This window comes from Notothenia coriiceps, unplaced genomic scaffold (genome assembly GCF_000735185.1).
Source record: "Notothenia coriiceps isolate Sejong01 unplaced genomic scaffold, NC01 NC01_scaffold00015930, whole genome shotgun sequence".
NCBI classification, from domain to species: domain Eukaryota; kingdom Metazoa; phylum Chordata; class Actinopteri; order Perciformes; family Nototheniidae; genus Notothenia; species Notothenia coriiceps.
The window spans coordinates 408,447-421,565 of record NW_011348631.1 but is presented as its reverse complement, the minus strand read 5'-3'; the positions used below and the strand labels follow the sequence as shown (position 1 = coordinate 421,565).

The 13,119-nt window shown below is 40.6% G+C and overlaps 1 protein-coding gene across 1 annotated transcript; it reads left to right on the top strand.

The window, feature by feature from the left end:
- Positions 1-7,387: 7,387 nt before the first annotated feature.
- LOC104949335 (protein FAM46A-like) lies at positions 7,388-12,850 on the top strand. Its single transcript, XM_010775692.1, has 2 exons — positions 7,388-8,457; positions 9,534-12,850. Exons 1-2 carry the CDS (start codon positions 8,038-8,040, stop codon positions 10,347-10,349), a joined length of 1,236 nt encoding a protein of 411 aa, XP_010773994.1. The 5' UTR covers positions 7,388-8,037; the 3' UTR covers positions 10,350-12,850.
- Positions 12,851-13,119: the final 269 nt, after the last annotated feature.

Below are 13,119 nucleotides of genomic sequence, written 5' to 3'. Positions count from 1 at the left end.
TATTCTTGAAGATTGCCGGGTATATCTACTTCAGAAGAGCGGATGATTGACACGAATAAGTAACGCATGAGGCCGAAAATAGGTTAGCATGCAATATCAATTCTTTGTTTTAGAACATGCTTTAAATCCCAAGTGTTCTTAATGTTGCTTTAAACACAGTATTCACTAATTAAATGAATACTTTTCTGATTGAATGAAAGACAGGAGAAAAAATATCAAGTGCAGGCAGGAGTTTTAAGCTATCTTTCAAAAGAAAACATGGGCTAGTTTGAGAAGTAGGCCATAGAAGGGAAGCAGTCTCATGTGAGTGAAATAGAGAAATATGTGTTTGTGACATCAGGCTTGGCATATGAGGCGGGGACTCGTTCCTCTGGGGCTTGAGTTAGCAATTTGACTTCAGACTCCCATCATCTATCCACCTCTTCTTTTAATGTTTTGTTTATGCTTCCCTACCCCCTCATTCTTCCCCACCCTTCCCTGAACTCATCGTGTAGTCTTCACTTCCCTCTCTCTTCTGTCTCTTCATTCAAGACCTCAATTATACACCAGAGACTATTTTTATCGTGTAATCTTTCATTCACTTTCCTCTTCCCCTCCAATCCCCCGCCACTGTTCTGCATGGTGGGAGAGAGACAAGAACACCTCACCCTAAATCACTATTCACCGAGGTCCTACTCTTAGAGACGTCCAGACAGAAGAGCAGAGGAGTTGAGCTCCACCCTAAACCTTCAATCATGAAAGGGCAAAGAGCCAAATGACTGACCTCGTTTCAAAATGACTGCCACATCACCTGCAGCTGCAGCTCGTACAGGGCTGGGATTTCCTTCAAGATCTTACCAATCAGATCATCTTTGTTCCTTTGGAGCCAAAAACATCTCCCAAAAACCCAACCTGATCTATGCAGCGGTGGAAGAAGAACTCAGATCTTGTACTTTAGTAGTGTGCAAATATTCGTTTACAAATAAAAGTGCAGCCTTCATTTTCTTATGAAGTGAAGTGCAAAGCATTTGCATCAAATCAAACAAAAATAAACTAAAACTAAAAAGGTCCTGCATATTGGCAATTTTTAGAATCATATTTGATATAATTAGTGAGGGATTCATATGTTTAGCATGTTCATTTAGCTAATGAAGCTAACTATACTATATAATAAAGCATCATAATTCATTAGTTGATTTATATTTGTGTCATAATAAGCTGAACTCGAAAAGTAACATTTAACTTGTGGTGTCAAATAAATGCAGAATAATAAAAAGTACAATATGTGGTTCCATATTGTAGTGGAAGTGTAAAGTACTGTACCATAACATTGAATTTATTTAGAAAAGTACATGTACCTCAAAATTGTACTTAAGAACAGTACTCAGTTACTTTGCACCACTGACCCCATAAGCTGAATATCACCAGCAGGGTGTCACTGCACATGTGTGGGTTTGCTGTGCTTTCACTTTCTGTGCCATTTCAACAAATGGTGTAACCGAGGCCACTAAGGATGGGAGCTAACAAGTTGCAGATGCAGAACCGCAATAAATACGTTATCTTTCTCACCGTTTACATGAGCACATGCAGGAGATACAGATCGTCAGATGGTAATCAGTAAGCTTTACATTGGTCTATAGAAATGTGCACACACAATCTTGGCCAACAGCTCAAAGGCATTTGTTCCTAGTTTTGCAATGCCATTAATCATTCTGAGTCAAAACAAAACTGAGCCTGAGCATTCCTTCCGCAATCATTTGGGTCATCCGTCCCACAGACGAGGAACAGAAAAGGCTCAGCACTGTTGTCGTGGCTACTGCTGACACAAGTCTCCCAAAGTAAACTGCAGAAGAGAATACACATGTTGAAATACTGAGGTTAAACCATGCATGAAACCTAGATGACCCAACATTTGTTCACAGCGGATACCTGCAATATCTCAAATGTGAGCATTATTCTAAACCTGGGGGTCCGAACCCCAAATGGAAGTCATAAAAGCTTCATGAGGGGTCTCAAGGTGTTTTTTGGGGCGGTGGATATCTCAGGATTTCATCCATTTCTATTATTTATAATGTTTGGATTATTGTTAAGATATCGTAAGATTTACATTTGAAAAAGATCAGATAAAAGGCATGGTGAAGAACTAAACACAGGCTGCTATATGTCCATAGAGTCGTAGCAGATGAAATAGCCAAGAGCTAAATAAAAAGAGCCAAGTTTAAGGCCAAATACAATTCTAAATTTGGTGAGCCTACTTGTGAAAAATACACACAGAAAATTGTATTGAAAAGCTATTCAAACTTATCTCTGATTCAATAGTCATTGGGGATAATGCCTTGAGTTATTGCGTTCAGTGTTTGTCACTTTGACAGGTTTTCAGTAATAATGTTCTCTATGCATTGAATACACCATGAAAATAAGTCAGAGGTCATCAGTTTGATTATTCTTTTAGGGAGAAAGATTTGGAAACACTGGACTAAAAAAAACAACCAAATCTGCTCACCCCTCTTCTCTCAGCACATACGATACACATGTGAAGAAAGATGGAGATGCTTTGAATGATTGATGGCTGATTTGGTTTATGTTCTCATACATTTCCCTGGTTCATCCAACTCCTTCAGCTTTTAATACCAGAATCACAATACACCACATTAAAGGATAAGATGACCTAACTTGGCTCTTGGATGACACTGTTTACTCAACACAGCTGTACAAATACATGTGCTAACGTTTCAGTGCAGGCTGCAGTGTGGGAAAGAGAGAATAGAAGAGAGGAAAGATGTATTCTAAAATGAATAGTATGAAAAGAGCGACACCTAGTGAGATATCAGAAGACGTGTTCACAGAGTCACACATCTCATGTTAGTTCGCTACAACATGGGTTGCCTGCTCAAATCCAGCAGATGGCACCATAGTTCTTTCATGCTGTAGGACCTATGTCGAGACTTATGAGGGGCTTTCCAGCTTCTCCATGAAACTAGAAGAAAATGTAGGTAAATTGTTAATCTATAATTACAATGTACTTTTTTATTAAATACAATTATTCTAATAACTTTAGAATCAGGCATAAGTAACTTACAACCAGCACCCTTACATTTTACTTGTGCAACATTCAGATCAAACAAATCCTTACACCAAGCCTGACAAAGAAAAAAATGTGCACAATTAAAATTGCTTGGAATTTGTTATACAAAGTATGGACCTTTTGTCAAACTCCTGCCTTAGGTTGATATCTGAATCCAACAACAACAGTATCAACGTTTTTAAATGTGTGTATCCTACAACCTGAAGATTTGATTCCACTTATTCCTTTAGGAATTTGTGACAAATACCTACAAAACTGAATGAATGCATTAAGAGTAGATCTTGACACATGAACCGTTTTTGAAATATCATGCAAGGAAGAAATATTTAAAAAATTGCACAATAATTTAAAACAGGAGCATTTGGGCCTTGGAGTTCAGGGGCCCACAAACCAATTGTAACCAGTTCAACTCAAGACTGATGTCTCCCTGTTTTTGTTCCAATGTTTATTTTTTAATGAATCAATAAATGTCTGAGACGGGCAGAAATGAATGCTCCTGATTTTTCGTGCTTTCCTATCCTGTCAATAATCCCTGGACCGCTCAGGTTCAATAACCACTTGTGGGTGCCAAATCTCTAGTTTAGTGCCCATAAAACTAATTTAAGGTCACAGCTGAGAGCCAGGAGACATCCATAATGTGTGTATGTGCATGTGTCTGCTTACATGGGGCAGAGATCAGCACAGATATCAATGTGGTCTTGACATCTCCAGCTACCGCATCAAACAGGAAGCTGAGTCACAGATTGAGCAATTTGCTTCCTGTCACAGCAGTTTGCTGCCTTAAGTCATGACTGGTCAATAACGAAGAACAGTCTTATACCAAAATGGGGAAAAACATTGGCAGAGAGGCTGTCTCTGTGGCTTCTTTAATATACTGAGTTCGGTTCACACAGTGTTTGTACACATAATATATGCTCTGGGATCATTAAATTGTAAACAACTTGTAAACCTTAGGAGTGCTAAGACTTTTGTAGCCATTTTCTCATGGACAATATGTGTGTTTTGTTTTGAGCAACACACATCTGAATGAATGCATTGTCTGAAAATGATCATATGCGTTTTTTATTGGTGAGAAAGAACATTTTGCAGATGTTAAATTTAACAGTGTGAACATTTGCAAAACTGTGTGTGTTCCTTTATGTTTTGGTGAAGAAAAGTGATATGGAAAGCCACCATCTTCACTGCCCTTTTTTTAAACACGATATTCTCACAGTGTAAATGTGCCATTAACATACTCCCACACAGAGCACTTTGGAGCGCTGCAGCATGGCTTACAGCGCAGAGCACGTCAGATGAATCTCATTAGCGGCTGTGGAAGAGTTTAGTGGGGGCTTACACTACTACTCAGCAAATGGCTCTTACTGAGGTCAGGGTTAAAACTGATTGGAAATAGGCCTAATGTTAAGGTTCGTCCAGCATGAAGTGTCATTAGCTAAATTAGCTACTGCTTTACATGGGCTGAAAATGTTAAGTTTCTTGCATAGTAGGGATACAGTAGAAGGAACAGGAAGGTCTGTAGCAGATTCATTTTTACTGCAAAAGTGCAAGTGTATCAACTTCAATACTTCAAATCGCAATATCATTTTTCATTTACCGCAACCTTGAATCACAATACCGATCCCTCCTGTAGGCTACCTCTCTTAAATAATTAAGCTGTTATATATATAATATATTCTTAATAATGCATAAATATGATATTCTGTATCACATGCTAATAGATCAACCTAAATCCTACAAAATGGTCCTTTAAGCTGAAGCAGATATATATCTAGTGATGCAAACATTAATTAATCTGTGCCAACAGGTTGAAACAAACAGTAACCCAGGTCCAGTCTGTCAGCTGACCAACAGGTGTTGCTAACTAGCCACTTTATTAGCAGAACTTCTCACTGTTTATGCAATCTGGCTCAACTTTAACAGCAAAAACCATTTTTCAACAATGCACTGAACGACCCAGTTGACATAAAATAGGTAGCAAAAATGTAACCAGCTAACATTAGCATCTTCACAAACTAGCTAACCACTAGCTGCTCTTTACAGCTAGCTACCTCGCCAATCTCTTCTAGCATTCGCTCAAGTAAACTGAGGTTAGCTATAGGTTTGTACGTCTAATCATGATATTTGATTTAGGTCTGATTTTTTTTTGCTGAATGTTATTTTGAAACACGTCCCTGTTAGCAACTTCGTACACAAACACCAGGGCTTGAATTCAATATTAAGTGGAAAAGCGGAAGCCAGTGTAGGAAATGTGGGGGTGGTTTTAGTATTTTTTAGCCTTTAAAAATGGATACAGTTACCCTCTACCGATATGAACAAAAGCTGATCATATTCCCTTTTATGAATTGTACTCCCAAGTCTGCTACTTTAGAACAAATAAAGACGTTTTTCCTAATTGGCTTAAGGAAGAGTGCATTCAGTCAATATGGCCTCAAAGACGGATAGTTTTCCCGTCTAATTGAAATCCAGACCAAAGAATAAAAATAGTTGACGGTGTTAAGGAGTGAGAGGGGAAAAGGCAGCAGCAAGAGCAGAGGCCATTCAGCTAACGGGCTCACTGTAATCTCATAATGAACTTCTACGTGTGGGAATGAAAGAAAAGTGGATGGAAAAGAGGCTCGGCAAAAAAGAAAAAGAACAGTAGGATGGGATAGGACACAGGGAAGGAATGATGTAGTCAGAAGGGAGGTGGCCATAGATCGAGTGGTGAGTTAACTAAGTGTACACAACACTTTCAACAAACTTCATTTAATTGACTATCCTGCGTAAAGAGGGATGTAGGCACATTCAACTCATTTACAAAAACTAACACACACACAATTATTTCCACTTGGCAATTGCTTTGGCAGCCAAACAAGGGGTCTGTCTGACATCCCCTTGCCAATCCTCTAATGTCGTCAAAAATTAGAAAATCAAGGTGTCATCCACTTGACAGGTCAGAGGTCAGGTAAAGAGAAGATTCACGGTAAGCATCCCCAGCAGTAAGCCTGACATTGAGCTTCTTGGTGAATGGGGAAAGTTCAGTGACACTTACAACTCGGTCAATCTGTTGACACAACATGTACTGTGTACCGTGGCATGAATAAAGTTTTAGGTTCAACATTGAACTTATTGTCATTTTAATTTGTCTTTATGTGACATCTGATTAACACAAACTTAGTAACATCAGAAGAAAAAAAAACACTCCAATTACCTGAAAAAGTAAAACCTTTAACACGTCAGAGTAAATTTGACTTATAGGCCATATTTGTACATAATAGTGTTTCATTTGATATCTCGGTATTAATCGCTGGAATGCTTGATGAATAAAGTGCTATCAGATTCAGTTTTATCCAGACAAATACACACACAAAACAACAATGTGTCAAAGTAATTTTGCAGAAATAAATCTAAAGGTTGCTTATTAAAAACAAACTTCCATTGATGTGTTATGGTCTGATGCACAGAGAATGCAGTGATAATACTTTTAAGCTAAGGGGCATAAGCATTGAATTATATGCATATGTTTCTATGCATGCGTTTCTATGCATGCCTGTGTGTAAATGTGTGTGTCACAGCACATACAGGGTAATCTGCGGTAAGCTGGTTTATGGGTTCGTCTGCAGTGACGCAGATATCCGTGCCAAGCTTTGCACTGATAGATTCTTAATGGAACTGTATATGGCCTATACCCTACATACTGACTGTCTACATCCTAAACATCAGGGGAGTTCATTGCAAACATGCACCGAATACAGACCTTTTTTACATTTATTTATAAATATATATTACATTGGATATACTGTATACAAGTAATGTACCTGTAAAAGTGTGTAGTAGTCCCGGATTGATGCACATAAATGTATGCAGAGCCAAATGATGGTGGGTTAAAAAAAAAAGACCTAGGGGAATGTGGCTGTACATCCCCCTTCCTCACCTGTGAATGATCACTTAATGAAATATCATATAATAGTGAAATCATTTACAGTAATTGTAATTAGGCAGAAACTTGAGCAACCCTTTCTGTTTACTGGCCATTATTGTACCAAGTTAAAGTTTATTCCAGACATCTATTGGTAAATTAAGCTGATATCTAAGCACGTTTATCATTACTGCAATGATCAAACATAACAATTTGGAACAGAAAGGGGAGCACCCATATTGATGGTTAGTTTGGAGAGGATGGAGTGTCGATACATCGATACATAGTGGGTCCAATGTGTCTCATTTGTTGGTGTAACGCCCATTCTCTAGACACGCCTCCCTGGGCTTGCAGCAACTCAAAGTATGGAAAGCGGCTATTTGTAGGTGTGGACTGTCAATCAAACCGCCCCGCCCAAACGCCTCTCAGACGGGAAGCGCTCTGTTCACAACTTCTCCTGCAGCTGTGGAGTGGGACCTCGGTGACACACAACATAGTACCAACGAGCAAGAAACGAACAAAATGTGAAGGGAAACTGCCATACACCACTTTCTGAAAGTGGGTGTGCAGTGGGAAAGTGTAGCAGTCCTTAAACGAGTGCGTAAAGTTATTGTTAGGCAGCAGAGGCCTGCACTACCCCGTGCGTAAAAGTGAGACAGAGGGGGTAAAGTAAAACTTCTGCGGTGGAAAAAACGTTTTCATGCTTGCAATGGATGCGTTTGTGTGCCTTTGGGACGAAATGAGAAGCTGACACTGAGAAGAAGAATTGTTCAAACTTTTGCAGTTGATGTTTTTAGAGTTTGGCGACCGAACCGGAGCGGAGCGCGCAGTGTAGCAGCAGATGCTGGACGGTGACTAAGCCTTACGGCTGGGAAGCTAATAAATTGAATGTGTCTGGACTGCAGACTTTATGTAAGAAGTAGGACAATAAGTTAGGACACCGTCTAACTAGTTATTTCCGCCACGCGCAGAGACGATTTTTCATCCAGAATCTTGAATGTTACTCATTAGCTCCCAAAGCTCCAGCAGGAGTTAGTGGCACGTTTCTACATCATTCTGTCTACCTCTTCTCAACATGAACGAAAGTGTTGATAGTGTTGACAGCTGCTCGGACGGAGAGAGCATCAACCTCAGTGTCCTCAATTGGGAGCAAGTGCAGCGGCTGGACACCATCCTCACCAGCTCCATCCCCATCCACGGCCGCTGGAGCTTCCCTACTCTGGAGGTGAAGCCCCGGGATATCGTCAAGGTGGTCCGGAGCCGCATGGAGGAGAAGCGGATCCATGTCCGGGAGGTGCGGCTGAACGGTTCTGCGGCCAGCTACGTCTTGCACGAGGACAGCGGTCTGGGCTGGAAAGATTTGGACTTAATATTCTGCGCCGACCTGAAATCAGAGATGGAGTTTCAGATAGTGAAAGATATTGTGCTGGACTCTCTTCTGGACTTCCTGCCCGAGGGGGTGAATAAAGAAAAGATCACACCAGTGACTTTAAAGGTAGTAGGCCTGTATTTAACGTGGCTCATAGATCATATGATTGTCAAATAACAGAATATGCTCATCATTATATCATTTACTTTCCCATTTCTTTACACAGTAAACACTGCTGCAGTCACGTGCATTTTCTTTTTGTAAATGCACTTAAATATACTGTAAATAAATCGTACACAAAAAAGATTTAGATCTGACCTGAATACATGCAATCTGCACGGATACATACTGTAAGCCCTGAAATAGTAAAAAGATATGTTTCCAATTCAAAGAGGATTCTGTCTAATCCAATAGTAGTTGGATCCACATTAATAAGTCTGGCCTCAGTTACCTGGATACTGAGGACTGACCCAGCTGGCCCACTAACAGATGTGATAAGCAAAACATCATTACTAACAGACCAAATCCAAGATTTCTATCTACTGCAAATAGCATTAATGTCCTATTGTTGAAGCCTGAGCAAAGTAATCCTGTTTTTTTTCACATGTTTTATTCAGAGGATCTCAATGTAACACCCACAGTGCTTAAACACCACCATGGGTACATGTGTGGTCTTTAAAAGAATAAGAAAAGCATGTTTATGTTGATGCACTAACACCATATTACACCAGCTGCAAAAGGAGGAAGAAAAGAGATAAACACAGGGAAAGAAGTAGGCCTGTGTGATGGAAAAAAGAAAATCTGACATTCATCATTGTGGACTTTAATTTGCTTGGATTATATTGGAGTAGTCTTCAGGACTTAAATATAGACAAACACATTAACACATGTTTTGAAGTTTGTTATACACTGTTGCCCATAAAGTTGGAATAACATATTTTTTGACCTCTTCTCATTAAATGATTGTGTGTAAATAGGAATAAAACGAGGAATGTGTCTGAAAACTGTGCAACAGTTTATATTGATAATTATGCATTTGCTTTTATTCAGGATGATATGGCAGTTAAATCTATCTTTGTGTACCGATTAACTCCAACAATGTTTTTGGTGTCTTGACTTCAGTTTTCAGTCACTGTCTTTAAACTTTGGTGCATTATTTAGTCTGTAAAAACTCCTAACAATTCCCTTGTGCCTTGTTTTAGGAGGCCTATGTGCAAAAGATGGTGAAAGTGTGCAATGACTCGGACCGCTGGAGTCTCATCTCCCTCTCCAACAACCGTGGCAAGAACGTGGAACTCAAATTTGTGGACTCTCTTCGACGGCAGTTTGAGTTCAGCGTGGACTCCTTTCAGATCCGCCTGGACTCACTTCTCCTTTTCTACGAGTGCTCGGAGCACCCCATGGCTGCCACTTTCCACCCTACAATCCTCGGGGAGAGCGTCTACGGTGACTTCCCCACCGCCCTCGACCACCTGCGCAAGCGCCTCATCTGCACCAGGAGCCCAGAGGAGATTCGAGGCGGGGGTCTGCTGAAGTACTGCCACTTGCTGGTGCGGGGTTTCCGCGCAGCCTCTGAACCTGAGATGAAACTGCTGCAGCGCTACATGTGCTCGCGCTTCTTCATAGACTTTCCCGATGTCAGCGAGCAAAGAAGGAAGCTGGAGTCTTATCTGCAGAACCACTTTGTGGACCTGGAGGACAGGAAGTATGACTATCTGGCCACGCTGTACGAAGTGGTGCAGGAGAGCACGGTGTGTCTGATGGGCCATGAGAGGCGCCAGACGCTCAGCCTAATATCGTCGCTGGCGTTGCGCGTCCTGGCCGAGCAGAACGCCATCCCAAACACTGCCAACGTCACCTGCTTCTACCAGCCGGCTCCTTATGTGTCAGACGGCAACTTCAGCAACTATTACGTAGCGCAGGTTCAGCCCATGTACCACTGTCCTCCCTCGCCTTCCCACCAGTACATTCCTCCTCAGCACCATCCCATGTACGCCACCTGGTTGCCGTGTAACTAAACTTTGGAACTTTTGGAACCAACTCCTTAAAAAGGGATGCATTTTAAACTGCTCCTTGAGATTGGTAATTGAGGGAAATGAGAAAAAGGACATGGGACATAATTAGACAGATACAAAAAAGGGAATAAAGGAAGCAGGGGAAATGAGGACAAGGAACCTGGATTGAGGCAGTGGGCCAGAGAAAGGCTTTTCCTTGGGTCAAGGTGCCACAGTAGGAGAAGCTGAGCACACAGGGAGGGATGCCAACCCATCACATTTAGGGTTCTCTCATCAGCGCTATGGTTGACTTGGAATGTTGCGACTGACAGGAACTTGCACATTCTCTTCATATTATAACCAAAACAGACTTGCATACAGCTGCGGAGAGTGGCTTAGGACACACGTGATGCGCTAGTATCGAGTTATGGTCAGACAAGAGGTGACACTGTTCGTATGAGACTCCTTTTCACAGACAATGCAACAAAAAAAAGGAACTGGATACTGTTTACTGACTTTGATTCCCATCTGAATACTGAAACAAAAAAAAACAACGAAGCAATGCATGTTTTCTTTAAGTGCCTAGATCAAGCCTAAAGGAGTCTTTATCGTAGAGAACTGTTGAGTCATTGATTTCCGAGGTGATGAATGTACTGTGGAACGGAGAGTTTACCTATGCTGAGTAAGGTCTCTAACGCTTTTGCAATAATTTCTGACAATGTTTAGTTCTGCCCTTATCTGCAGCCCTGCTTGACAAACTCACATCCTGATTACCAAAGAGGAAGTAGCAACATAATCTCATCATCTTTAGAGAGAGGGGGTAGGTGGTGGTTGCATCAAAATTCTTATGAGAGTAAAATAGATGATCAATGTTAAGAGAAATGTACAGAGAAAGAGGTTTGGCACTGAGAGAGCAAACTAGAGAGAAAACTTTTATCTGCAGTTTTATTGAAATGCAAAATAAGAGGGAAGGTGGAACGCTTGATTTCCAAAAAGCAATTTATCACAGAATGGCTACTTAAATAATTTTTGGCCATGAATATTTTCAAAATGCATCTTCATTTCATGTAGTCTATACTAAAATGCATTTGAGACATGTTTGATTGAAAACTGAAACATAGAACTCAAACTTACTTAAAGGTGCCCTGTGGAGTTTCCATGTAAACAAACAAAAGTTATGTTGACATTCTGGCTCACCAAAAGTGTTGCACACTATTTCTTCCTCCTCAACCATTTGCAAAGCCAACTTGGATAATTGTTTTCTTTGCATTGGCCACATCCATGTTTGCTTCTTCTTAACTTCGTCTAAAGCAGGATTTGGTCTGGAAGAGTTTAACATTGATAACAGGATATCACACACATGTGTCCTTGTGTCCTTGTGTCCTTGTGTGCTTGAATTAAGATTTTCCAAAAAAGGACCTACTGGTAAAAACATTTGTCCATAGTGCTACTAATAGTCAGAAGGTCCACAGGGTACCATTGACTCAAAAAGAAAATGTTACACACAAAAAAGGGCAGCATTTTGTATGAAATCATTCTGAAACAGGGACAACCATTTATTTTAAATTACACTGGAAAGTTTAAATGCAGTTATTTTATTCATTTTATATCTTGTTCTTATCGAATATATAACTCAACAATTTTTTACGTCTTTTGTATGCCGTATAAAGTAGATTTTTACATGCTGTATGCACTGTAAAAACATGTGTTCCTTCCTTGTTTGAGAGAGAAAGAGAACCTCTGCAGCACAAAACAAACTGTATGTTTGTCAGAGGGGTGGAGGTTGGATTGTGTGTGCAAGGATGTAGCAGCAGAGCAACTCCTGAGAGAAGTGGCCCAGCAGAGGAGGAACAATGTAGAAAAATGTGCTGCACGAAGCCTGAAAAGCTTCAAAGATGATTAAAGCACAGTGAATATTGGCCAATGTACATGTCAGCTTGTTTTGATTGTTTGAGTTGTGTGGAAATTGGGCTGTATGTTCAGATTCAAGCTGTCAAAAATATTCTTACTCCTTAGCATGGAAAAGCACCAAACAATGGGGAACAATGCAAAAAGTGTGTAGCTCAGATGAGGACCATCACAAAGATATTTGAAGGGCTATAAGACATGTATTTGATATATTGATGAAAATAACTGGCGTAACTCTTTTGCTTTGCAAGTGTGTATTCTCTCAAACATGTCAAATCTCCTATTTTTCTATCGATTTTTGTACAGTTTGTATTTGGCTGATGTAGCTGGCAGATCCAAAGCTGTGTCGTTGAGTACTTTGTGTCGTATGCAAATGTGTGGGTTTTTTTGGCTGATGAAGAGCAGAACAGGATGAGACGGTGGCTATGCTGAGATGCAGATTTAGCTTAAGTTTGTTACATGTGTGCTCCGAGCTGTTTTACATGGGTTTATGTTGCTTTAAAGAGATTGTTACACTGTTTTACGTGTTTTTAAACTGCCGCCCTTTGTGGACATGAAAATAATGATCTGATAAGTGTGTTCAAGTTGATCAACTTGAGAATTAAAAACCAAAAACCAGACAAGAGTTGTTCAGTTCGGTTTTTGACTCAGAAACAGTACCTGCTACAATAACAATTTGAATTAAAACTGCGGTCACAGACGTGCGTACAGTGATGAGCAGGCCCACGCGTCTATGCGCCTGTCCGGGAGGGCAGCCGGTCGTCCAGGCGTCAAGTCGACGCACACGAGTCCTCAGAAATGAGCCGTTTGTCAGTTCTCTAATTTTCACGTCCCCGACACCTCGGTCCTCCGGCAGCGACCCAGAAACGGATGTTGGTGCGCCGTC

Coding starts and splice junctions, on each gene's coding strand:
- LOC104949335 (XM_010775692.1), top strand. CDS start 8,038: ATGAACGAAAGTGTTGATAGTGTTGACAGCTGCTCGGACGGAGAGAGC. Junction 8,458..9,533: donor TCACACCAGTGACTTTAAAG/GTAGTAGGCCTG, acceptor GCCTTGTTTTAG/GAGGCCTATGTGCAAAAGAT.